Below are 26,894 nucleotides of genomic sequence, written 5' to 3'. Positions count from 1 at the left end.
CAGTGGTCAGTTTATGTGCCTCTGTCATCTGCAGCCCTCCTCTCACCCCCCTTCCTGCATGTCAGCTGTGTCCGCTCCACAAGCCTCCCCACTTGCTATAATACAATAACCTTGCAACAATTTCCTCTGCTATGTTAAATGTCCCCAGTGCTTTTTTTTATTTTTTTAATGCCGCTGTTTACCTGATTTCAGAGCGCCCACGTGACCGGCCGCCTCTTTTAAAAAAACAAATGCACCGGGGACATTTACCATGGCAGAGGGGATTGTTGTAAGGTTATTGCATGGCTTAAAGGGGTTGAAAAAAAAATTCCCTAAATAGATTCCTTTACCTTAGTGCAGTCCTCCTTCACTTACCTCATCCTTCCATTTTGCTTTTAAATGTCCTTATTTCTTCTGAGAAATCCTCACTTCCTGTTCTTCTGTCTGTAACTCCACACAGTAATGCGAGGCTTTCTCCCTGGTGTGGAGTGTCGTGCTCGCCCCCTTCCCTTGAACTACAGGAGAGTCAGGACGCCCTTTAACACACGGCTCCTTTCTCTATCTGCAACGTAGAGTGTCCTGACTCTCCTGTAGTCCAAGGGAGGGGGCGAGCACGACACTCCACACCAGGGAGAAAGCCTTGCATTACTGTGTGGAGTTACAGATAGAACAGGAAGTGAGGATTTCTCAGAAGAAATAAGGACATTTAAAAGCAAAATGGAAGGATGAGGTAAGTGAAGGAGGACTGCACTAAGGTAAAGGAAGCTATTTAGGAGAAAAAAAATTACCTTTACAACCCCTTTAAGCCAAGAATACAGTTTAATCCGTTGAAATGTGATAAATATCTAAAATGCGGGAGAAGTGCAAGCACTGGTATCTGCTCTCTGTCCTATAAATATAGGCTCCTTGGTTCCAAAACCATCAATGATTCTATAAGGCATGAGGAGATTTCTCAGATTCCCTGGTAACACTAGAGGCAGTTACCGAGCTGTCTTGTCATAAAAAGGCAATTCATCAGTATTCAGTGGATCGGAACTGTGTCTCTAAATAACCTGTTTGCAAAGCTTTTTGATGCTTGGTAGAGATGGATGATGAAGAGGAAATTTGTGTATGTATCTGTATTTCGCTGTTGCCTTCGCATTTCTTATTACTGATGTTTTGTTTTTCAGCTGCACCTGCAAAGGAGCAAAAAGATGAAAACACACGCAAAGAGGAAAAAGAGACGATGGAGAAAAAGCCAGAGACAGTAAAGCATAATATTGGTAGGTGTTGTGCAGGTTTTTCTCACACACAATAGTTTTTCTTCGTTTTTGGTTTTCTAGATTTATTTGCTTGTATTTCTTCAGCAGCACATTTTTTGCTACAGACAGAATGGCTTATTTAGAATTCCCACTTCAAGCTAACTAGTCTTTTTTTTATTTTTTATAAATGTTACACACACACACACACACACACACACACACACACACACACACACCCTTTTAACACTAACTGACCTGTCCAAAAAGGATGTATACACTCACCAGTCACTTTATTAGGTACACCTTGCTAGTACCGTGTTGGACCCCTTCACAACTGCCTTCATTCTTCGTGGAATAGATTCAACAAGGTGTCCATAGTGACATAATGGCATTGTGCAGTTTCTGCAGATTTGTCGGCTGCACATCCATAATGGGAATCTACTATTCCACCACATCCCAAAGGTGCTCTATTGGATGGGATCTGGTGACTGTGGAGGCCATTGGAGTACAGTGACCTCATGTTCAAGAAACCAGTGGTGAGATAATTGGATCTTTGTGACATGGTGCATTATCCTGCTGGAAGGAGCCATCAGAAGATGGGGAAAATTGTAGTTATAAAGGGATGGACATGGTCAGCAACAATACTCGGGTAGGCCGTGGCGTTTACACGGTGCTCAATTGGGACTAAGAGGCCCAAAGTGTCCCAAGAAAATATCCCCCACACCATTACACCACCACCAGCCTGAACCGGTGATACAAGGCAAGATGGGATTCATGTTTTCACCAAATTCTGACCCGACTATTTGAATGTCACAGCTGAAATCAAAACTCATCAGACCAGGCAACGTTTTTCCAATCTTCTATTGTCCAATTTTGGTGATCCTGTGTGAATTGTAGCCTCAGTTTCCTGTCGGCTGATGGAAGTGGCCCCCGGTGTGGTCTTCAAGGTTCGCTGTACTGTGCGTTCAGAGATGGTATTCTGTATACCTTGGATGTAACGAGTGGTTCTTTCATAGTCTTGCCTTTTTATCATCTGGAACAAGTCTGCTTATTCTCCTCTGACATCAACAGGACAGGATATTTTTATTTTCGGACCATTCTCTGTAAACCTGAGAGATGGTTGTTTGTGAAAATCCCAGTAGATTATCAGTTTTTGAAATACTCAGACCAGCCCGTCTGGTACCACCAACCATGCCACGTTCAAAGTCACTTAAATCCCCTTTCTTCCCCATTCTGATGCTCAGTTTGAACTTCAGGAAGTCAACTTCACCATGTCTAAATGCATTGAGTAGCCATGTGATTGGCTGATTAGCAATTTGTGTTGCCAAGCAATTGAACAATTGTACCGAATAGTGGCCGGTGAGTGTATATTCACCTATTTTCAGCCCAGTCCAGTTACACGATCCCCTGGGGCAGCCAGAAGTGGCTGCAGGGAAGAGGAGATCGCACTCCACAATAGCTGGGAAAGGTGCCATCAAAATGTGTGTGTGTAATTTTATATATATATATATATATATATATATATATATATATATATATATATATATATAAAATTACACATATAATATTATATATATAATATTTTAATTAAAGCTAGCTTTATTTTTATTATTTTTTTACACATGGTAGTCCGCATAGGTGTTAGGAGTGGGGACATTATTAAAACTAGTTGGGCTGAGGCTAGAATTCTACTTTGAATCTTTGGTCCACTAAGTAGGTAAAACTTAAATCCCACAAAAGGGGAATGGCCAATATAATCCAGTGTTGCTATTGAAGTGTTTGGTGGACTGAGCATCTTGTGCTGTTCTGGATGTGGAGTTTACATTTTCACCAGCAAATAAAATCTGTGTTGCATATAGTAACCTGTTTATTTTATTTTTTTCTCTCCATTCAGAGGTTCCCCCTGGCTTCGTCAAATGTCACCGCCTCGTTGATCCCCTACTGAAGGTCAGTTTCTGTTTTTTGTGTGTATCTGCAGAGAAAGCAAACCGTGCTTGTTATGTATGTTCATGTAAATGCTTCTGCTTTGTAGGAAGCTGAGAAATGCGTTGTTGTTGTATCGAATTTGCCTGAGAAACAATACACTGTGGAGGAAATATCCAACCTGGCCAAGCCGTTTGGTGGTGTGAACGACATCCTTGTCATCCCTAATTATCGAAAGGTCAGTGAACGATAAAGTGTGAAGTGATGACTAATGTCTTGGAGAAAGTAAACCTGCCTTGTACCTATAGGCAAGTCTCATTCTAGCCTTACCCCTAGGTACTGTAAATATCTCAAACGTGCGCCATTTAGAAGATATTCACTGTATATTGCGCCAATGTCATCGGTGCATGCGATCTGAAGGAACAGCTGCCCGTGACCTTTTCTTCAGAAGGCTGTGGCGTGCATGCAAGCGGGAGTAATGTCACGCGGCCAGAGTCCACGGACCCGGAAGAAAGACGGGTGAAGATTGATGCGGCCTTGAGAGGGGACAGCGAGGGGTTCGTTTGCAGGTGTCACAATGTGCTGGTATGCCATGCATATAGTGGGCTTCATTTGCAGGTCACAATGTGCTAGTATGCCATGCATATAGTGGGCTTCATTTGCAGGTGTCACAATGTGCTAGTATGCCATGCATATAGTGGGCTTCATTTGCAGGTGTCACAATGTGCTAGTATGCCATGCATATAGTGGGCTTCACTTGCAGGTGTCACAATGTGCTAGTATGCCATGCATATAGTGGGCTTCACTTGCAGGTGTCACAATGTGCTAGTATGCCATGCATATAGTGGGCTTCACTTGCAGGTGTCACAATGTGCTAGTATGCCATGCATATAGTGGGCTTCACTTGCAGGTGTCACAATGTGCTAGTATGCCATGCATATAGTGGGCTTCACTTGCAGGTGTCACAATGTGCTAGTATGCCATGCATATAGTGGGCTTCGTTTGCAGGTGTCACAATGTGCTAGTATGCCATGCATATAGTGGGCTTCGTTTGCAGGTGTCACAATGTGCTAGTATGCCATGCATATAGTGGGCTTCACTTGCAGGTGTCACAATGTGCTAGTATGCATTCTAGCACATTATACCTTTTGCTTTGCAGAGAAGAAAAAAAAACAGGTTTACTTCTTTAATATGCCCATACACTTAGAAATCCGAGTATTGAGCCTCAAATTTGATTAGCTTTGCATCAGAAGGGATAAATTCTTTCTTTGACCAACTGGCACTTGAAATTTTAGGGGACAACAATTTTTTACTTTATGCTATAAAACATATCCATGTCTTCGTAAATCTAGACCAATATCTATTGTTATATATTTTTGGTTAAAATCCCAATAAGCCTATATTGGTTTGCACAAAAAGTCTAGCGGCTACAAACCATGAGGTATATTTTTTTTTTTTTTTTTTTTACTGGTAATGACGGCAATCATCGACTTATAGCGGGACTGCGATAGACTTATTGTGGTGGACAAATCTGACACCAAGTGACCTTTTTTTTTTTGGAGACCAGTGACACCAATACGGTGATCAGATCAAAAATATGCACTGTCACTGTACTAATGATACTGGCTAGGAAGGGGTTAACATGGGCGAACAAAGGGTTAACTGTGTGCCTAAAATGTGCTTCTTTACTGTGTGTGCTTGTACTGTGGCAGAAACAGGATCACTACCCTTTCAAATGACAAAACAACGGTTGCCTTGTTTACATAGGGAGACAGCGGTTCTGCTTCTTTCCTTTCCTGAACGATTGTCGGGTCCCGGTGGACGTAGAGTCTGCCGAACCTGCTGATTGGCTCCCGCTGTGTCCAATCACAGTGGGAGCGGGTCACTGGTGGCGCACGCACCTCAAAACGAGACGTGTCAGCTCACTTACTGGGTACGTGATCTGGCACAAAGTAGCCGCAGTGTATGTACGTGGGTTGGTCGCTAAGCGGTTAAAGCAGAACTCCCCACCCCCCATTAGATCAGTGCTTATATACACTACTGATACTGTACAAATTACACTGGCTAGGAAGGGGTTAATATCTGGGGCAATCAAAAGGTTAACTGTGCCTAGGAAGTGTTAATGTGTGTGCTGATTTTGTTTTTCTCTGCTTAGCAATAAATAAAAAAACAAGATTGCCTGTCACTAAACAGAGCTCTGTGTTTACCATCACTGAGCCGATCAGCGGGTCCCAGCAATCAATCGTTGGCTGAGGACCTACTGATCATCTTTTGCTGCAACACATCAGAAGTGCTGATCATGTACTAGGTACATGATCCAGCACAGAAGAGCCGCTCAGCCACCATATAAGTAAGTTGTGTGGTCGGCAAGCAGTTAATCGGCACTATTCTCAGGGAAGTGACTGGGTAACTTTCCATCTGACATTACTGTTGACAAGAATAGTCAACAGAACAAGAGGCTGCTCTATAATCTTTGAAAATTAGACTCACTTTGCTTCCGTTGATCCTTATACAGTTGCATTTATTAAAAGCCAAGAAAATTGTTATAAAAGTCGTTTCCATAAATATATTCCTTATTTTCTCAAAGAACTGTCTGGTCACTATATGTAACGACTCTGCTTTTTGTGCATTTTGTTTAATAAATAGGCCTGATAATCTGTGTGTTTAATTAGCCAGTGTTCTCTTGTTTTTCAGGCTTATTTGGAGTTGACCAGTAGAAACTCTTTAGATTCAATGCTCAAGTTTTACAGTGTGTTCCCAACCTGCCTTGCTGGAAATACACTGAACATCGCCATGGCTCCGGCATTCAAGGATTTAAAGGATGAGGTGAGGAAGCACTTCCAATTAATGGATTAAATGTTACTTGTATGGGTTGTGCTTAATTGAACAAGCTAAAGGTAGAAACTGACTACCATGCACAGCTTCACCAGATTTTGCACTCCAGTTTTAGTAAATCAACCCCACCATGCCTTGCACTTTGTATGAAGGCGGCAATCCTGACAGGGCTTTTGTGTCATGTCCGAACTAAGCATGAGCTAAGATTCAGACCCATGTGGCTATATCAGATCCGTGATCTCTATCATCCCCACCACCCCTTGGTCATGTGGGGATTTTCCCAGTCACAGCTGATTGTGCCAGAGGCCTGCTATTATGTGATCGCTTCCTGCAGGTTTTGGCCAGTGAGCAGTATAATTTGTAGTGACATCAGATCTTTTTGTGACTAGCAGTCAGAAGCAGCAGTACCTTAGATCTCACAGTGCAGAGAAACTACTATGAGGCTGGCCTTGAGTCAGGAAGCGCACAGATTTTTTTTTTTCAGGAGGAATTTTGGACCAAGGGTACTTTTTTTTTTTTTTTTTTTTTATATTTCCTAAAAAAGAGGGTAAAAATAAAATGTCTCTTTAAAAACACTTCCAGCATTAGCAGCTATAATGCTCCTCATGTGGTCGCAGTATACTATAAATGGACTAGTCTGAATGTGTTATTGAAGGGGCCTGATAATTGAGGAAAAATATGGCTCTCCTAAATATCTTAAAACCTCAACCTGCAGTTATAAGTTAAAATTATAAATGGGCGTTTGATCTCTAAGAATTATCACGTATATGTGAATTCTCACTCCATGCTATAACTTTGTTTTAATAATTTTATTTTTTCTCCACAGAATCGAATCTTTGCTGAGATCATTGAACAAGCTTCATGCAAGGTAACACATTGCTGTGCATTTATTTGTACTAAAGTGTATTTCCACTTTTGCAGTCAGATTTGCACCCACCCCACTATGTTGTGTTCCAATTTACATAGCCTACTTAGTATTGAAAGGATAAGTTCATCTTTTTGTAGCATGTTACACCCGTGTTCAGGGTGTTAACATGTTACAAAAGCACCTGTGAATGCGAAAACAAGTCCTGACCTCCTTTAGGGCTGACGACTTGTAGTTCTCAGTGAACTATTTGGGTGCTATTGATCGCTCTAAGTAGTTCACTGAGCTTCCTGCCATTTAATATCGGAGGTACAGGCAGACGGATACAGACAAGTTGCAGGACCATGGCATATTAAACCCATGATCTGCTGAGTTTGTCCCAGTTTAGCAGCAGTGGTGGAAATGCAATTTTTTAAGGGGTTGTCTACTGTACCTGTAGTTTTGAATGTGAGGCTTCACCGTTCTCTTTTTGTAATCATGTGATTTGACTTTTCTTTTTCAGATCACGCCAAGCATCTATGAAAGGTTTGTGCATCTCTCAAATCTGCCTGAAGGGGAAATAGAAGAGTTTGAGCTAACTCGTATCGGGCTTCGGTTTGGAAAAGTGGAGCATTATATAGTGATCAGCAATAGGAGAAAAGTGAGTATTTTATTACTTCAATATGCACTTGGTGGCTGTAATGTACCATTTTTTTTGTGTCCTCGTATAAACAGTAGTTTTTCAGTAAGGCCTCAAATTCCTGTCCTCTATATGGCTGTCATTTATTTTATTCTAGAGATAGATGGATATGTGTGTGTGTGTGTGTGTGTGTGTGTATATATATATATATATATATATATATATATGCATTTTAAATTGCCGACTTGTTCTTTTTATGCAAAAGAAGCCCTAATAGGAATTATGGGGGTAAAATTTAAATACTCGTTAGATCGATATAGTTGTATTATTTGCAGGCAGACGTGTGTGTAATGCTGAGAGCGATTAAAGCGGAGGTTCACCCATAGAGAACACTTTTTCCCCTTAGATTCCTGCTCGTTTTGTCTAGGGGAATCGGCTAGTTGTTTTAAAATATGAGCTGTACTTACGGTTTACGTTCCTATTTTGATTGACAGTCTTCCGAGAGGCTTCCGACGGTCGCATCCATCGCGTCACGATTTTCCGAAAGAAGCCGAACGTCGGTGCGCAGTATAGAGCCGCACCGACTTTCGGCTTCTTTCGGCTACTAGTGACGCGATGGATGCGGCCGTCGGAAGCCTCTCGGAAGACTGTCAATCAAGAAGGAACGCCCAGTCCCGAAGACCCATACCCGGAAGCGACGGAGAAGATGCATCTTGAAAACGGGTAAGTACGGATCATATTTTAAAACAACTAGCCGATTCCCCTAGACAAAACGAGCAGGAATCTAAGGGGAAAAGGTCTAAAAATAAATAAATGGGTGAACTCCCGCTTTAAGTAGTATGGAGCCTGCTATTGTTTTTGTTAACACTGAATGCCAGTCATCCATTCAGTCTTTCCATTTTACCAACTCCTCTCCTGGACTTAAATGGCTTGCTCTGATTTCACTGCAGTACAAGCTTCTCAAGTGTGCATTAGAAGCTGTAGCAAGTCAAAGCCCGTCATTTCCTGGCTGAAGGATGTTCATTGAATAGTCCTTTCCTCCCCGCCCCAACTGTCCTTGGCCTACCCCCCTTTCATTGGATTTCAGTTGTGCAGACTGACGTCCACCCATCAAGGCATTTTGGGTATTTGCATAATTCCAAGAGCCAGGTAACTGCTTTCATAATAGCTTAGGGTGCTGGCAAGAAATACTAGGGTTCTGGCTGAAAAGAGGAGGGTCTGGGCTGCTCTGTGCAACACCATTTCACAGAGCAGGTAAGTATAACACATTTGTTATTTTTAAACAAAAAAAAAAGACTTTAATATCACTTTACTAGCTGCTTGACTATTTCTGGCCTTGGTACTTTGTTGGTGATCTAGAACCAAGCTACATATAGTGGAGTCCGGAAAAAAAAAGTCTAGGCAGACAGGTTTTTTTTAAAGTAAAGTTCAACATATACAACCAGAATATACACAGCTGTCCTTTAAACCTTGGTAGCCAAAACATTTTTTGGGTTAAAATTATTTTAATGAACCTGTTTGCTCATCATATATTTGTCATTTACTATACAGGCAATCCTTCACATGACCAGTTTTAGTGCTGCCAAGAGTATGCATGCTGTCCTGTCCCGGTTTCCAGGCCGTATTGAGGACACTGTACTTAAATGCTCTCTGGTTTTCAAGGCCAAGCTACCCGAGGTAAGACCAGCCAAATGCATGAGATCTGACTAGCTGAACACCAGAAGCGCTATGGAATATAGACCTGCGATTTGTGCATTGGGAAGGCTTACGCACATTTTATACTTTGTCTTACATCTATTTTTTTCCCCCTGTCTAGAATGAATATGAGACTTACTTGGAGGAGAAGAAAAGGTAATAAAAAAATAATCAATTTTATTTGATAGTGTTAAGTATGTTTCAATTTTCTTTCTCTGAACCTTTAGCAAGGGTGACTTTTTGACATTAGTAAAGTGTCGTTTTAACCCAAAAAAAATAGGGGGTCCTACAAAAAAGGTGGGCTCCGTTGGGAGTCGTTTAAACCCAAAACAATAGGGGGCCTTACACAAAGGGCAGGCTCTGTTGTAATCTGCCTGTTCTGCTGGGAATCTTTTTGCTGAGCCTGCTTTTGCAGAGTAGACACAACCCGCTCTCCTAAACGGACTGCCAGTATGTTTACATCTGACATCCGCCGAACGGTTCCGTCTTCTTTTTTTTTTATTCTTTTTTTTCTTTAGGGTAAATTTTTAGGGTCCGTCTGTTTTTAGTGGATAGGATCAAATGCCAGTGGGTGTCAACACACATGTCCGTTGAAACCTACCGCTCCATAAAAAAGACTGGGGGCTCTGTCTGAAAAACTGAGAGGCGGACCCGATTGGTCCGCCCGTGAGAAAGGGCCCTTAGACCATCCTACTGTTTACTTGATTGTCATTAGAGGAGATACGATATAAAAGGAGACAGTTGAAGTATAAAATACTGTTTTGTACGTAGGGAATGGAACTTTTTAAATTCATACTTTTTGTAATTGGGACCACCTGTCTGATAGTGGCACACGGGGGGTGCTCTTGTCCCCTGAATTTCCTCAGTCAGATATTTCCCATTACTTAATTTTGCCAGCAGGTTGCTCAGTAGGGGAAACTTGTGTTTTGCAACTTTGGGACCCTGTAGCAGAGGACAGGAAACTAGGTGAAATTCAGTTTACTTGGACACTCACACAAGGGAATATTGGGCATCTTGGTCTGATTGACCCTAGTCTGAGGTAACCAGGAAGGGTGTTTTAACATTTTATCATGTAACGCCTTCCAGCTCCGAGCCTGATCAAAACATATGTGAAGAAGTGGCCCCAAATCTTGATGAAGAGATGCAGCTGGAAGAGCAGCAGCAGCCTGTGTCTGACGCCGACATTGCTGAGGCAGATGTGGAAGCTGCAGGTGTGTTTACCAACGAAGAAGCGGAGGAAGTAGAGGACGACGATGACTATGAGGAGGCTGCGGAGGCACCCGAAGCACCAGAGGCGCCAGCTTCCTTTATCCAGCCACAGCCTGTAGAAGAGCAGCCTATATGTAGTTCGATTGCTCAGCCATATGTCACGGAAGAGTCCGACGTTCTGGTGTCTGTGGAATCTGATGAGGAAGAGTGTGAAGAACAGTGTCCTGAAATACCAGTGATTGACAGTGTCAGTATGGAACACATGCTAACAGCAGAAGACTCGGAAGAGTCTGATGGCAATGATATGGAGACATCTACCAAGGAAATGTCAGGTGACTGCCCAAAACCTGTAGAAGAAGCCTCAGCTGTAGATGACCAAAATATCTTTGCACTAGATGATTGGATAAGTGTTGAAGTATCTCAAGTTCCAGAGACGGTTCCTGAACCCACAAACAAGGAGTCTGAGGGTTCCACTGCGGTCATCGGCTCTCTCGGTAAAGAGGAGACTTCTTCAGTCAAAGCTGAGGAGAGCAGCGATAAGGAAGCCAAACCTGAATCTGGTCGTAGTCCAAGGGATGCGAGGAGTAAAGAAAATGGCCAATCTAATGAGGATAAGTCTAAGCAGAAGAGAGAAAGGAGCAAGCAGTCGTCTCATGGAAAAAACGGTGATGAGGCAGCCGGAGAAGACGCTGAAGAGCCCCAAGACTCAGAACAAGCAGCCATGGCAACTAAAGTACCTGCGACCAGGACTGCGAAATTTAATCCTCAAAAGGGGGAACTGTCTGTAACACTCACAGTGGATGGTCAGAAGTCATCTTCAAAGACTCCGGAACCCAGAAAGAAGTATTCTGGAGACAGGGGATCTTCAGGAAGAGAGAGCAGCACCCCAAAATCGAGTAGTAATCGATCCAGTCCATCAGAGAGCGTATCCAGTAACCCAAAAACTGCCACTGCGTCACACCAGACAAGGAGCGGTCACAGAGGTGTCGGCACTCAGGACAGAGACTCAAAAGTCCCCTCCAGAGCACGAGACGTCGACGTCAGGTCAAACAGGAAGGACGACCGATCAAAGGATAGCGTAAGTTTATTTTATCTCATTCTTGTGTCCTGTTGCCCGATTTTGGAGCTTCTTGTATTTGCTAGTTTTACACACATATTGCCTAAATTTTATGCAAATGCAAAGTTGTATACGGTTAAAGAGGAACTGCAGTGTGCTCACATAATTTGTAATAACATGTTTGCCATTTTGAAGCTTCCCTCCAACCACTTTGCATATTTTATATATACTGTGATTCTGTACTTGCCAAATATGCTGCAGAAATCTCCCTCCACTGAGTCTGGCTGCAGCCATTTTAACTGTGGGCAGCTACCTGTTCACTTCCTGGATTTGCACACGCTCAGCACACCCCCAATTCTGCAGCTCTCAATGGCCCTCTTATGACTCATCACCCCTCCCTTCTTGGCAAACGCTCACAAGAGTGAGAGAACGAGCTGTGCATGTCATAAGTCTAGGTCAGTGACCAGAAAAGATGTGGGCTGTATAAGGTATTTACTGGCAGAAAAACGTTTGCTATCCAAAGATAAAACGATAAGGGCAGAAGATTTAAAGATGGGGGGGGGGGGGGGGAATGACTGAAGTTCCACTTTAACTGATCCAACGTTGTCTCCTGGTCATATTCCTTTTTAAAGCAAGATACTGAAGAGTTATGCTAATGCTTTCCTTGGGTTACTTGATGCAGTTGAAGTTTGAATTTCTATATTGTACAGATTTGCAGAACTTCCCTGTAGCGGCTAAAGGTGGCCATGGATGTATTCCTGGTGAACCCAGCCACAATTTAAGCCATGTGTGGTCACTGTAGTCTTTCTACTGTTTGACATCCGTTCAACCACATTGTCGGATACCGCTCGATCTGCAGCAATGGCAGAAGGCAATGGTGCACCGGGGGGAGGATTCCCCCACCTACCTTTTTTGAATGTGTGGAGGGGGGAAATCCCCTCGCCCCCTCCCTTTGACTACGGGAGAGTCGGGACGCTCTCTACGTTGCAGATAAAGGAGCTGTGTGTTAGTGGGCGTCCTGACTCTCCTGTAGTCCAAGGAAGGGGGCGAGCACGACACTACACACCAGGGAGAAAGCCTTGCATTACTGTGTGGAGTTAGACAGAAGAACAGGAAGTGAGGATTTCTCAGAATAAATAAGGACATTTAAAAGCAAAATGGAAGGATGAGGTAAGTGAAGGAGGACTGCACTAAGGTAAAGGAAGCTATTTGCAGAAAAAAATTGTACCTTTACAACCCCTTTAATATTGGGACACTTGCCTGTCCTGGAGTCCCTCGATGTCAGCACCACAGCTGTTGGGTGCTGCCGCCACCATTTCTCTTTCGTTCATAGACGGACACAGCCTTCATTGACCTTAGGGTTATGCTTCTTCCTAGAAGAAGCATAACCCTAAGGTCAATGAAGGCTGTGTCCATCTATGAACTCAGAGAAATGGATTTTACGGCGAGTACAAAAATCCTTTTTTCAGGTATGGGAACTCAGCAATGTAGCCTTTCGGCTTCTCGCCGGGAACCCTACTGCGCATGCTTGAGGCCCGCTCCTATTGGCCCGGGGGAGGAGGAAGGAGCCCAGCAGTAACATCATGGGCTGGGGCCCGGACCCCCGGAAGTGGGAAAGGATAACCGTCTTAAGAAATTGTGGCACCGGAGGGGGGGGGAATCAGATGAGCGGAAGTTCCACTTTAGGGTGGAACTCCGCTTTATTTGAACAAGCTGAAGTTAGAAGCTGATTGGCTACCATGCACAGCTGCACCAGATTTTGAACTTCAGTTGTAGTAAATCAACCACCAAGTTTTACATAGAAACCAGGTGATGAATGGTCCGTACACACAACCTGGCAATGGGAAGAAAGATCGTACGTTTTTTTCGAAAAGAAGTTTACTAAAGTCACAAATTCTCATACGACAGAATAAAAAATTGGAAGTGACATCATGTGTCGTAGTGTGTTTTATATTGTATTTTTGACGACAACTGTACTAATTAAACGAAAATCGTACGATCTGGTATCGTACAAGTTTTTTGTGCTTGTCCGATTGGATATCTGACGAACTGTCAAGATTGGCTCTTGAAAGCTCTGTACCAATGATCTGATTATCGTACGATTGCTGTGAAAGCAGTGATTTTTTTATTATTTTTTTGGACGATTTTTGTATTGTGTACGACTTGTAACACATTGGAGAACACCTACACCAGCTGGTTTTCATATGTATTTCTAAGCAGATCACTCACAAATCTGAGATTTTTTGGCAAACATGAAGTGTGATCAGCTATCAATTTTTTCTAATGGAGTAGGCCTCTCAAACTTTGCATGCTCAACATCTCAAATCTCTAGGTTAAATCCAAATGTTTTGCAAATGATCTCAAAGTATAATTTCTGTGTAAATGGCAGCATAAAATTCTACTGCTGGACTTTCAAGGTTAGGACAATGTTCCTGTTCTTGCATGCCTAGGATTTGTAAAGCAATTTGTTCATCCTACAAAAAGCTTTTCATCACAGTGATTTTCTTAAAGGAGAAATTCACCTTTGGGAATATATTACACCCTAAAAAAGGAGGTGGACCATGTAACCTGTTACCAGTGCTGCAGCTGCTCGCTGTTCCCTCCTCTCCCTGTGACAGCCGTACAGGGAGAGATTCCCCATACTAGCTGTCAGATTTTGAAAGCAGTGCGGGGCCCCGCCCACACGGCCGCATCATTCATTCACAACTCTATCCTTTGCGGCTGTTGACTTGTAGTTCTCTGGGTACTGTCACAAAACAAAGTGCTGTGGTAGTTCATTGAGTCTTCCTGTCAGTGTGAAACTGGCTGTACTATGTAGGGCAGTGGTCATCAACCCTGTCCTCAGGGCCCACTAACAGGCCAGGTTTTATGTATTACCTTGGGGTGATGCAGACTAGAATACTGCAATCACTGAGCAGCAAATGATATCACCTGTGATGTATTTCAGTTATCTTGCAAACCTGGCCTGTTGGTGGGCCCTGAGGGACAGGGTTGATGACCACTGCTGTACGGGGCAGATGGCTCGCACTGACAAGTCTGCAGGAGACTTGCATGGTGCAATGCTTTCCAGACTCCTAAAAAAATAGTAAATGCACTTTTTTAAAGTGAACTTCTTCTCCTTTAAATATTGCAGCCTATAAATTTCTTTCTGGTCAAATGAGACCTCATTGTGAAAGTGCATGCAGTGTTTGCAATTCTCGCATTTTGGGCCTCGTTCACATGGGCGTACTTAAGCATTTGGCTGTGTGAGAGCTGTGTTTGCCTTCACAGGGATGCTCGGGTGTTCCATGCATCCCTGTGCAGGCAGTCCCATTCATGCCGTTGGGATACAGCAGCTGCTTCTAGTTTGGCAGCTATCAACGTTTGGGGCTGTGCGCTCGCACTGCTATCCAAACTGGGAGTCGAGGCTTTATGCACTTGCTGCTTCCCTATGGCCAGGAATGGGACTGCCTGTGTGGTGATGCACCAAACACTTGTGCATTCCTGTGCGGGGAGATGTGGACCTTGCACGGGCATACACATAAATATTTCTGTGCCAACAAGGCCTAACAGTATTGTAGGCTTGTAAAGTGATCCCAACACCTTAACCTACAAGGTGAATTAAAATATAGTTGCTCAGATATTTCACAAGTGTCTCAAAGAAAATGAAAGACCTTCAGAATTTGTATAGGCAAGAGTTTGCAAGGTAAGCTGTAGGTTATCGTATAGTTGACTAGGATGCCTTCTAAAACATATATTCTGTGGTGACAGAATTTCAGCTATGCTGTCTCTTATCTGCCTGGGTGACTTTATACAGACTTAAACAAGGGAGTACAGATCAATAAGACTATACTTTATTTTATTTATTTTTTGTTTCAGATTTTGTGGTAGTGTTTGTGTTTATAAACTGGCAATGTCTCTAATGCGGTTTAAGCACTTTCAAGCTCGCTAGGTCATTCACCATAATGCATACACTGTAATTGATTTCTGTACTCAAGTACTTCTAAGAATATATCTTTAAATCCGACCTAAACTGTTACATGAACTTACATTGCGTGCATTCCAGATGTAATGTAACCTAAATCATTAAAGCCTTTTTTAAGCAAAAAAACGAAATCGGCACAAGGGAGCTTTACAGTTGGTGTGATGTGTCCCTTGTGTTGATTCTTTTTCCAGTAGAAATCTTCCTCTCTATCAATCCTCTGCCTGGCCCCCATTCATAGAAGCTGTAACACATATCTTAAGCTTGATGCTCCTGATATGGTCACAGGGTCTCTTTTTAATTTATTTTGTGCTACATAGCTTGTTATGCAGCCCTAGGCCTGAATTGATGTGCTCTTTCCAGACTTTTGGGTATATAGCAAATGGACATGTATCTAATGGTAATTGCAGTACTGATTATTTTTGCAGCCGGTTTGCTTTGAATCTGTTGGTGATGGCATAGGGGAGTCTAATCAAAGTACAGGTGACACGTCCATCTCTCAGAGTTTAATAAAGGTACATATATTTGAATCCTGTGTGCTGAATTACTAGATAAGATATTTAGAAGTAAGTCTGCTGAATTTACACTAAGGGCTTGTTCACACGTCTGTCAATACCCGGTGTTTAAGCGGCATTTATGCAGTGTTTTGTAATGCCTGCCAAGAATATTACAATGGGACACCACCCTGTGTTGTACACACAGATGCAGTAGCATGGTCTTTAAAAATGAAGCAGCATGACTCTTTCATAAGGCATCAATGCTTATCAGTTACCTCCCATTTAATTCAGTGGTAACATGCCTTAACCTGTAGCATTTAATGGCGCAGTAGTGCAGCTTTTATAAAGTGTTAGCTGGGTGCTGGGGGAGAGGCAGTGGAGGCTCCTGTATCCCAGAATGCACTTAATAGAGAACTAGAATGGCACAGCTCCAGCCACTTCCTGTTTGTACAAAGCAGCCGTGTGGTAACATTTGCCTCTGTGTGCAGGCAAAAGCAGCAAGCCAGCAACACGACAGTGCCAGGCAGGAGCAAAGGCAATGAGCATTGTCGGTAGCAAAGCTTTTAGTGTCAGTTCCTGCAAGTGAATGTGACAATCTTTTCATGATCATCTTGACCTGGACCAAGCCATATGTCAAAGATCAAAGCATATGGATCCAACGTGCAGAGAAATCACAAAAATGCCTCATCACACCGCAACCTAACCACGCCTCAGCAGACTTCCTCTTCATCCCTTTCCCTATAAAGTGGAACTTCACAGTCAACATTGATTATTTTTAATCTTCATGCTACTTGCATTAGTAAAGAGGAAAATATTTCATATTTAACTTTTTTTGGGCTTATTACTTTTTTTTTGCCTAGGCAAATGTACATTCCGGAAGTTTTCAGGCGGGGGGGGGGGGTTCCCAGCTAAGTACACTCTCCTGCATACCTGAACTAAAGGCAGATGGATTCTAGGAAGTAAATGCTACATGAGTCAACCTTCCGTATTCAACATGGCCACAGCCAGAAATGCTGGGCCAATTTTTTCTAAGCAATTTCTCAATAAAAAAAGCATGGAGGGGATGTACGGGGGAGTTTGCTTTTAATATTAATAAAGTATGGTTTTAAGTTTGTGGAGCACAGATGAAGTGAAGAGCCACTTTAAGCACTTCTTACTAGAAAATCAACACCTTCATGGCCATTCAGCAAGCACTTTTCATGCTTTTTTTCAATGCTACAAAAACGTGTCAAAAACACCATCAATGCTCTAGGTGCATTCATTAGTGTTGCTTTCATTCTGTATAATCGACATGCGTGTGACTGAGCCCTTAAGAGGTGTTCTGCTTTTGGTGAAATATGAAAACACCTTCTGCTTCTTGGGTGGTGGACAATGAAACCTTTCCTTCTGATGCCTCACTTATCTGCTGAATAACCCCCTCTTCATGATCGCAAGCTTCTCCCGTCATGCTTGTCTGAGGAGAAAGCAGACAGCAGGATATCCTGGCATTACACACAATGCTAAACGATTATGTAGTTTTTTTACACCTAAATTAAGGCTGGTGAATTTAAAACCAAAGTCTGAGTACTTCAAAAACAAAACAAAAAAAGCTTTATCGATTTGTGCAGTCATCAGTATGACTTTTTTTTCAGATAAAGTAGGGGGAAGGTTATAACCCTGTGTTTTTTTTTTTTTTTTCTTCTGTCCTCTGTCCCATTGGGGGAGATTTACCTCTACTTGCTGTCCCATAGAAAATAGTTCATCACAGTGCCCACCGCTTATAAATCTTTTTTACAAAAAATACTGCCTCTATATCACGGTTACATAATAAACTGCACAGTTTCTTTCTTCAGTGCTGAGGTGGGTGGAGATTTTCTCACTACAGCCAGTATACACGCCCACTTGTGTGATGTCAATATCGTGTGACCTGGCTATATCTGAGAACAAGAAACTGTTTTCTCCAGCATAAGACACAACTGAGCATGTGCAGGCTTGGCTAATGCCTTTGTGTTAGCTGGCTTTCCCAAGTTAGTCGGTGCAGGAGGGGAAGGATCTATGAATACAGGATAAAACTATTTCTCTTCTGTTCATGGACAGACACAGCCGCAATTGACCTTGGGGTATTATCCTCCCTTTTAGGAGATTGACTAGGCAGAAAAACAGCATGTTAAGTGTTAAAACACTCCACACAGTACAGTACCTCCCAGGAGGTGGATCCCCTGGGTACATCCCCCTCTCTGCATCATGCAGCCCCAGTTTTTTTCTGCCTAGCAAAAGCAGATGGCATGGCTCTTCTGGGCCCTTGTGCTCTGGAGATTTTTTTTGCAATTTTCTTGCTTTTTATTTTATTTTTTTCCCTGCATATTTGGATTCTGTGATCTACAATCAACTGCCGACTGGGTGACAGGCTGGATCCTCGATCCTTGTAGTCCCCCCATGTTCAGCCATCGAGCATGTTCCGGCCTTTAGCTACGCGCTGGGCTGTCCAGGACATGCCCGTTGCTCCAGAGGTGGCCGGTGAGCTATACGCTCCAGGGCACTCATATGACCGGGCTATATGTCCGTGTCACAGTGTGCCGGGCCGACAGCCATGCCGTAACTGCGCGGACGTTAGTTCTGTCCGGGATGTCGCCAGCTGGTGGTCGCAGGACGGGTAAGTAGCAGTCCCCTTGCCCTGGCATGGTGGTGCGTTCCTGGGAAGGTCGATCGGGGGTGGCCTGTGGGTCTTGCCTTGCAGTCCAAGGGCGGCAATTGGGTGGGTCAGCATGGCATCCGAACCGGAGGCTTCCCCCCCTAGACATACCGGAGTTAACCCTTAGTGCCCCTGTTCCTGCGGCCTCTGTGGATGCTATGACGGCAGTCCTTGAGGCGTTTGTTGCCAGGATCGAAGCAGCGAGTGGCCAGAGGGGGGGTAAAAAGCTCCCCCTCCCTCCGCCTTCTTCTGGGGATGTCTGACACGGAATCGGGCCCTGCTACTGCGTCCGGCCCTGGTTCCGTAATGTCAGAGGATACAGGCCTAGTCCACGTGTGGACAGTGAGGATGACTCTGCTTAGGGTCAGCGCATGATAGGGCGCTTGTTGGAGCTCTTATCACTGCAGTGCGGGATACTCAAAAACTTGAGGATTCGGCGGAGGCATCAGAGATGCAGGTTCCTTTTTGGGTTCCGCAAGCCGGCCCGCACTGCAAAAGTGTTTCCTTGTGTTCCTTATCTGGAAAAAAAAAATGTACAAGGAATGGCATCGGCCGCAGAAAGTTTTCTGTAACAAAATACTTTGCGGTCCGTTATCCTTTTGAGGAGGACTTCCTAAAAACGTGGACCTCTCCTCCGTCGGTGGACCCCCCTGTGTCCAGACTGAACAAGGCGACCACGTTGACTGTGGAAGGGGCTCCCGCTTTTTAAGGACCCCGCAGATAGGAGAGCTGAGGCTGTGGCCTGCTCCATGTTCAGTGGTGGGGTCGGCGGTGGGACCAGTCCTGGCCGGAACGGGCAAAGTTGCTGCTTCAGGAGTTGGAGGCGCATAATGCCTCCTGAGGACTGTGTGGCGCTGGCCGACCAGTTGGTGCAGGGCATAAAATTTGTTTGTGAGCAAGCCCTGAATACGCTTCCCTTGCTCTCCAGGGCCTCTGCGGTAGTGTTGCGCCGCCTTGTGTGGCTGGAGTGTTGGTCTGCGGACCAGTCTGCTAAAAAGGCCTTGGTGGACTTACCCTTTAAGGGTGAACGGCTTTTTGGGGCGTCTCTGGATGACATCCTTAAAGATGCCGCGTGAGGTAAGAGTACTCTACTCCCTTAAGCGGGTAAAGGTAAGGAGCCTCGCCCTAAGCAGGGGCCCCTCCTTTACCGCCCCCAAGAGGTTCTTTCGTCCGCCCGGTGCGGCAGGTAAACTTTTCCAGGGAGGCGCCCTCTGAAGGGCAGAAGCGACCCTGGTTCCGCAAGCCCAACAAGCCTGCGGATAAGCCTGCGTCCGCATGAAGGTCTGCCCCCGCCCGTATCTCGGGTGGGGGGCCAGCTTCGCGAATTCGCAGCTCGGTGGAGGTCTCTTCTTTCTGACCGATGGGTTTGCGAAGTAGTTTCCTCGGGGTACAAGATAGTTTCTCTTGTCCGCCAAACAGATTTTTTCCTTCCAACCTCCAGCTTCCTCCGGAACGTCGGGGGGGCCCTGTCAGTTGCTGTTCAGGATCTGCTGGTCAGGGGAGTGATTGTGCCGATTCCTTTCCTGAAACGGTTTCAGGGGTTTTGCTCCTGGATCTCAAGGCCCTCAACTGTTTTGTCAAGGTACAAAAGTTCAGGATTGAGTCGGTTCACTCTGTAGTGGCGGCACCCATCAAGTGGATTTTCTGGCGTCCTTGGATACCAAGGACGCGTACCTGCATATCCCCATATGCGCAGAGCACCAGAGATTTCTGCGCTTTGCAGTCGGAGAGGACCACTTTCAATTTGTGGCTCTCCCTTTCGGCCTGGCCTCCGGCACCAAGGTGCTCGCTCCGATTCTGGCCCTGCTGAGGCAGCGTGGGATCGCTATTGTAGGATACCTGGATGACCTTCTCCTGAGAGCTTCTTCAAGCTCAGAGTCAGAGGTGGATGTGTCTATCACCTGCCAGACCCTCCGGTAATTCGTTTCTGCCGTGCCATTGGCCGGTGGTCACGACGGATGCCAGTCTCTCCGGCTGGGGGGGTGTCTGGGGTGTCCAGTCAGCCCAGGGGCGCTGGACTCGGGAGGAGTCCTGTCTGCCAATCAATGTCCTGGAACTCCGGGCGATCAGGCTGTGCCTCTCCAAGTGGTCGCTGGGTCTGCAGGGTCGACCGATCAGGATCCAGTCCGACAACGCCACGGCGGTGGCGTATGTCAATCAAGGGAACACACGGAGTTCGGCTGCAGCGGCGGAAGTCGCGTACATCCTCCGGTGGGCCGAAAGGTACGTTCTGGCTCTGTCGGCCGTGTACATTCCGGGGATACAGAACTGGCAGGCATACTAAGTCGCCAAACGCTAGACCAAGGAGAATGGTCGCTACACCCGGATGCGTTTCAGAGTCTCTGTCTGAAATGGGTCACTCCAGACGTGGATCTTCTGTCGTTTCGTCTCAGTCGGAAGGTGTCACGGTTCGTGGCCAGGTCAAGAGACTCTTGGGCGGACGCGTCAGACGCCGTGGGCTCACTATCGCCTAATCTACACCTTCCCTCCTCTGAAGAAATAAATAAATATATATGTGTATGCATATATTACTGCGCTGATCCTATTAATAATGTGAATATGATATACCAGTGAATTTATATATAAAATGAATTTATATATTCCCCAAAAAGTTGTATATATAATTGTGAGTCGACTCCGTCAACCAATATGCATACCCAATTTAAATAAATAAATCGATAATCAATATACACCAAAACAACAAGAAGTGCTCCAACCCATATATATAGTCCAAAAAAGGTTCAATAAGTGAAAAGTGCAAATAAAAAGTCCATTTCTTTTCAAAGTGCAGCTATTGCAGATTCCATTAGGTTAAATCGATCAAATATTTGTGACTTTTTCACTTGTTGTGTCACCACCACTTAACAAATAATGCGCTCACCAGACCACACTTTAAAGCCTGTAACGGGATCCGCCTGCAATTCCCCAGATCTGAGAAGTTTCTCCTTTTTCCACAGCTCTTTCCCCAATAAGGTAGAGTAACTTTTAAAGTTAAAAGGCTTGATATGTATTCACACAACCCGTAATAAGTTTGCACTCACATGATCTAGTGCCTATCCTGACCGGCACTAGTCTGTCCAGCGTTACTGCTCTCCGTATCGCTCCGCCGGCGTGCGTTCCACACCTCGGTACCTGAGCGGTTCAGCGTCCGGAGGTGTTTGTGTGACGTAGTTCCGCTTGTTTGGATTACCCAGATTACCCTCCTCTGAAGCTTCTTCCTCGTCTGCTGCGCCGAGGGGATACCAACAATCCTGATCGCTCCGGATTGGCTTTGCCGCCCATGGTGCGCAGATCTGGTGCGCCTGGTGGCAGACGTTCCTTGGCACCTGCCTCTGCAAGAGGATCTCCTGTCGCAGGGCCCTATCTTTCATCCTCCTTTATAGTCGTTGGCTTTAGTAGCGTGGCTGTTGAGAGCCAGGTGCTGAAGGATCGAGGCCTGTCTGACTCGGTGATCTCTACCATGCTGCGGGCGCGGAAGCCTACTTCCCGGAAGATTTATCATCGTACGTAGAAGGCTTACATCTCTGTGTGAGGAGATGAATTGGCACCCTCGTACATACGTGTTGTCCCGGATTCTGCTGTTCTTACAGTGTGGAGTGGATCAGGCTCCCGCCTTAAGTACGCTTAAGGGTCAGATTTCGGCCTTGGCTGTTTACTTTCAGCGACCCTTGGCGGCACTCTCTCTGGTGCGTACGTTTGTGCAGGGGGTTCGACATGTGGCCTCCACTGCCTCCATGGGACTTGAACTTAGTTCTCTCTGTGCTTCAGAAGTCTCCGTTTGAGGACATTTGAAAAATCCCTTTGACTCTTTTTTCCTAGAAGGTGGTCTTTCTGGTGGCGATTACTTCGGTCAGACGGGCTTCTGAAACGGCGGCCTTGTCTTGCAAGGCTCCTTACTTGGTCATCCACAAGGATAAGGTGGTGCTGCGGAAGCAGCCGTCATTTCTTCCTATGGTTGTTTCGGCCTTTCACATCAATGAGGACATTGTTCTTCCATCCTTATGTCCTCGGCCGACGTCCTCGGCCGACGAACCCAAAGGAGGCCACGTTACATTCCTTGGATGTGGTTCGAGCCCTACGGGTGTACTTGTCTGCTACGGCTCCATTTCGGAGGTCGGATTCACTGTTCGTGTCGGAGACTGGTCCTAAGAAGGGTCTGTCGGTCTCGTCGGCCACCATTTCTAGGTGGATCAGACAGGTTGTGCTTCAGGCCTATGCCCTAGGTGTGTCAATCCACACCTCAAAATTTTACAAGGTGGATGTGAGTGCATCTTCGGATGCCTCCTTTTGCCGCAAGGTTTTACAGGCGGCTGTTTAAGGTTGAAGTTCCTCCGTTGAGGAGCTCTGGTTTGTTTGGGGTGAAGTTTGGTTTGCTGTGTTTTCCCACCCCTCGATTTTTTTGACACTGCTTGGGGACGTCCCTAAGGTCAATTGCTGCTGTGTCCGTCCATGAACGGAAGAGAAAATAGGATTTTTGTACTCACCATAAAATCCATTTCTCTTCATGGACGGACACAGCACCCACCCCTCCTTTGTACTGCTTGTTTACGAACTGAGGCTGAATGATGGAGAGAGGGATGTACCCAGGGGATCCGCCCCCTGGGAGGTACTGTGCTGTGTGGAGTGTTTAACCCTTAACATGCTGTTTTTCTGCCTAGTCGATCTCCTAAAAGGGAGGATAATACCTTAAGGTCAATTGCTGCTGTGTCCGTCCATGAACGGAAGATAAATGGATTTTACGGTGAGTACAAAAATCCTATTTTACACAATGCAGACAATTAACCCCTTAAGTCCCACAGTGAGTATAGCAAGCGTGTTATGCTGCATATAGTCATATTTTACTGTTGTGGGTATAGACCCCTCGGGCTTTCCCACTGAAGACAATGGAGAAGCTGTTTGAGGGCGGATTGCAGGCGCTATTTTTAACGCTTTAACACTTTGACTCTATTCACACTTGTGTAACTTGTCATGTGATTTTGGACACTAAAATCTAACAACATATTTTTTATAACACCGTTCAGATATCTGCGACTTAAGTTGCAGCACTGGGTCTGTCTTTCAATGCGACTGGAGTGCAATGGACTGCAATGTAAACCTTCAAAAGTCGCATCTGAATGTTCTATATGCGACCGTTCTGCAAAATTTGTCCATTATCATTGGTCAGTCACGCCCATCCAAAGTTGCACTCCAAAGTCGTGCAATTTTGAAGTTGTACAAGTGTGAAATTAGTTTTCTTTTTTCTGAATTTGCAGTGTGTTGGGGAGGATTTGTCCACCCCTGTAGTATAAACAATGCATATTAAATGATTCAAACCAGATTTCTTCAGGAAGAGTTGAGAGGTAGAAATGCTGTGTTGGGGGGGGGGTATTGACACAACAGTTTGAAATGTAGTGCCTAAATAAAAGTAATCTAAGGAGTACAGGAGCTCCCCTCTTCCCCCGCCCACAAAAACAATTAGGTCAGCAAAAACTAATACTGTAGCTCACAGTGGTCAAAGGGGCGGCCCTCCAGACTACAAGTCCCATGAGGCATTGCAAGCATGACTCCCACAGGCAGAGGCATGATGGGATTTGTAGTTCTCGAACAGCTGGAGGGTCGCCAGTTTGACACCCCTGCCAGTGTAGCTGCTGACTTTTAATATAAGGACACTTGCCTGTCTTCAGCCTGCTTTGGGTGCAAGCTCTGGCATCTTGGGTAAGAGAAATCAGTTTTGTACAGCATATGCGCAAGCCGTGCTGCGTATTGTGAACGGTCCTGCAGGCCTATAGAACCTGTTGTGTCCCACAAGGCTGTGAGGGGTTGGCGCAAACTTCTCCAGATTGCCATGACAATCTGACCGGGAGTGGGTACCTGTCAAAGTGCTAGATGGGGGGGGGGGGGTAGGATGCAAACAAGTAACTTCCCTATTTTGGTGAAGTTCTGCTGTATTTTGTCCTGAGGTAGGGTTTACCTGACAGGTGTCCTATTCTATACGTTGAAATACTTTTTCACGTGTTTCATTTTGGGGACTAAAAATCTGAATCTCTGTGGAGGATTTTTTTTTTTCTTCATAAAGGGACCAACTAGCAATTGTCTGCTTTTTAATATCACGGTCATTGAGAATTGGCATGCAGTCTGAATCCACGCTCCAGACTTTTTAGCAGATTCCCTTTAGGAACAGCAGGTGGCAGTGTTGCCATTAACGTATTTTTTTTCCCTTGTGCAGTCAAAAATATGGGATTTTCGCTGCACCAGAAAGTCATTGGTCTTGTCATAATAGTAATGGAGGATAATATGAACTGATTTATTCCTGGCAATGTCCCTCTCTATCATTTCTAAGAACAGTTAACACAGTGGTGATGTGTTATATTCTGTTCAAGAGGACTTGTTTTGAGACAATATGTGGACTGCCTCTACTGAACCCTCCCATTTGAAATGGTTAATTTCCAATCTGTCATGGTTAATGGTTAATTTCCAATCTGTCATGCACACACAAAAGCTTCAGTGCTTACTAGCCGCATGCTTGCTCTAACAAAGTATAGAGCGCATTAACATCCAGGCAAGTAATGGCCTCCATACGCAGTTCCTTATATGTATTGGAATTTGTATGGCAAGCCATAAAATCTCAGCGCAGGTCATTATGTGTTTTTGAAATGACAGGAATATTTCATGCATTTTTGACATACAATTTTAATTTTTTTTTGTGCAGAATTCATCATCGGGAAGGTGGGTACGGAACTCCGCTCGAAAGAATCGAGGACAGAAATCAAATGAGGTGAGACTTGTGCTTTTCTTGGACCATTCCATTAGATTTTTTTTTTTTTTTTTTAGTTGGTTTGTTGTGTAAGGCTGTAAAAGATTGACAGTCTGAAGTCGCACCTTTCAGATCCTACAGATCATTTCCAGTGTGTCCAGGAGGTCTCACACCTGGGTGAGGTCTGGCCATACAGAGCTAAAGAAAAATGTCCATGTTCCATCAGTATAAAGTCTAGGTTCACCCTTTGGGTGGGTAGTATTTAAGGTGCAACAGGTAACATGTTCCAGCTCCTGTAGCCTCTTTTCCCTCTCGGCATGATGGCGGGGATGATCTCTCTGCAACCACTGTTACAATACAAAAACAGTACGGCCGTGTGGAACTTAACCCACACAGCCGCATCATTCATTGTGTTTGGTGCCTGTGAATGAATAGACTATATACCGTATTTATTGGGGTATAGCGCGCACCCCTAAAGTTGCCCCAATTCCTGTGGAAAAAAAGATATTTGTACTTAGTTTGGTGTCTTGCGCGGTGGCCTCGTCGGGTCCGTCTGCGGCTTCGGGTGTCCTCTTCGTCGGGTGCGGCGTCGTCCTCACTCGTTTCCCGCGCCGAGTTTGAATACTGCGCCGGCATATACCGAGCGCAGTACACTCGGGCAGGCTCGGCTACTGTCACGCTCACGTCCAGGACGTCAGCGCGAGAGGAGCCGAGACTGCCCGACAATACACGAGTGTACTGCGCTCGGTATATGTCGGCGCAGTATTAAAACTCGGCGCGGGTATCGGCGTATATCGCGCACCCACGATTTTGCCCTGATTTTCAGGGCAAAAAAGTGCGTGGTATACGCCGATAAATACGGTAAATAATCGAGACATGGCACCCTTCATCCACTGAGCACAAATGCAATGCTTTCCAGGCAAAAAAATTACTTATTTTTTGCAGGCACGCTTACCATTTTAATCACAAAACAGAGCTGTTTGTTTGTTTTGCACACCTGTTTAAAAAATCAGTTTAGGCCTGGAGATTGCATAAAACCCCCAAAACATTTATTTTCTGAAAGCAGACACCCTAGATTAGAACAAAGGTGTCAAACTCCATTTCATGGTGGGCTACATCAGCATTATGGTTGTCCTCCAAAAATCTGATTGTATCTGACTAGATGTCCAGGCTCTCCCCCCTCCCCCTTAGATGTCAAGGGCATCCCACCCTCCCTTACAAGTGCAATCCCCCTTATCTCAAGAAGCTGGGGGTGGAGCTGGGAAACAAAGGAGCCCGCTGCGGGAGAGGTGCGAGGAGAGTATTTGGCCTTGTGTTTGACACATGCCCTAGAGCAGTTGTTCTCAACTCTTTCCTCAAGTACCCCCAACAGGCCGTGTTTGCAGGTTTTGCTTTATCTTGCACAGGTGCTTTAAATCATAGTGAATGGCTTGGTATTTTGGACAGCTATTTTATCTAAGAGAAATTCCCAAAACATGGCCGATTGGGGGTATTTGACGACAGGGTTGAGAACCAATGCCCTAGAGAATAGTGGTAGGTTCCATTTTTGTATGTTGCACAATATTACTGCAAAGGCAATAAATTACCCAAGTGGTGAAAGATGCAGTGG

The 26,894-nt window shown here is 44.9% G+C and overlaps 1 protein-coding gene across 5 annotated transcripts in view; it reads left to right on the top strand.

The window, feature by feature from the left end:
• ZNF638 (zinc finger protein 638) overlaps positions 1 to 26,894 on the top strand; it is a 67,872-nt gene that overhangs the window by 30,965 nt on the left and 10,013 nt on the right. For 4 of the 5 annotated variants that reach the window (XM_040335544.1, XM_040335543.1, XM_040335542.1 and 1 more), the window contains 11 exons: positions 1,149 to 1,241; positions 3,115 to 3,167; positions 3,253 to 3,381; positions 5,838 to 5,969; positions 6,805 to 6,846; positions 7,346 to 7,483; positions 9,014 to 9,139; positions 9,279 to 9,313; positions 10,244 to 11,444; positions 15,813 to 15,899; positions 25,241 to 25,306. In XM_040335544.1, coding sequence (XP_040191478.1) covers positions 1,149 to 1,241; positions 3,115 to 3,167; positions 3,253 to 3,381; positions 5,838 to 5,969; positions 6,805 to 6,846; positions 7,346 to 7,483; positions 9,014 to 9,139; positions 9,279 to 9,313; positions 10,244 to 11,444; positions 15,813 to 15,899; positions 25,241 to 25,306 — 2,102 coding nt within the window. The remainder of the gene's footprint in view (positions 1 to 1,148; positions 1,242 to 3,114; positions 3,168 to 3,252; positions 3,382 to 5,837; positions 5,970 to 6,804; positions 6,847 to 7,345; positions 7,484 to 9,013; positions 9,140 to 9,278; positions 9,314 to 10,243; positions 11,445 to 15,812; positions 15,900 to 25,240; positions 25,307 to 26,894) is intronic. The other variant, XM_040335545.1, reaches the window with a different exon arrangement.

Source organism: Rana temporaria, chromosome 1, assembly GCF_905171775.1.
Source record: "Rana temporaria chromosome 1, aRanTem1.1, whole genome shotgun sequence".
In the NCBI taxonomy this organism is placed as follows: Eukaryota; Metazoa; Chordata; class Amphibia; order Anura; family Ranidae; genus Rana; species Rana temporaria.
This window is presented reverse-complemented; position numbering and strand designations above follow the sequence as displayed.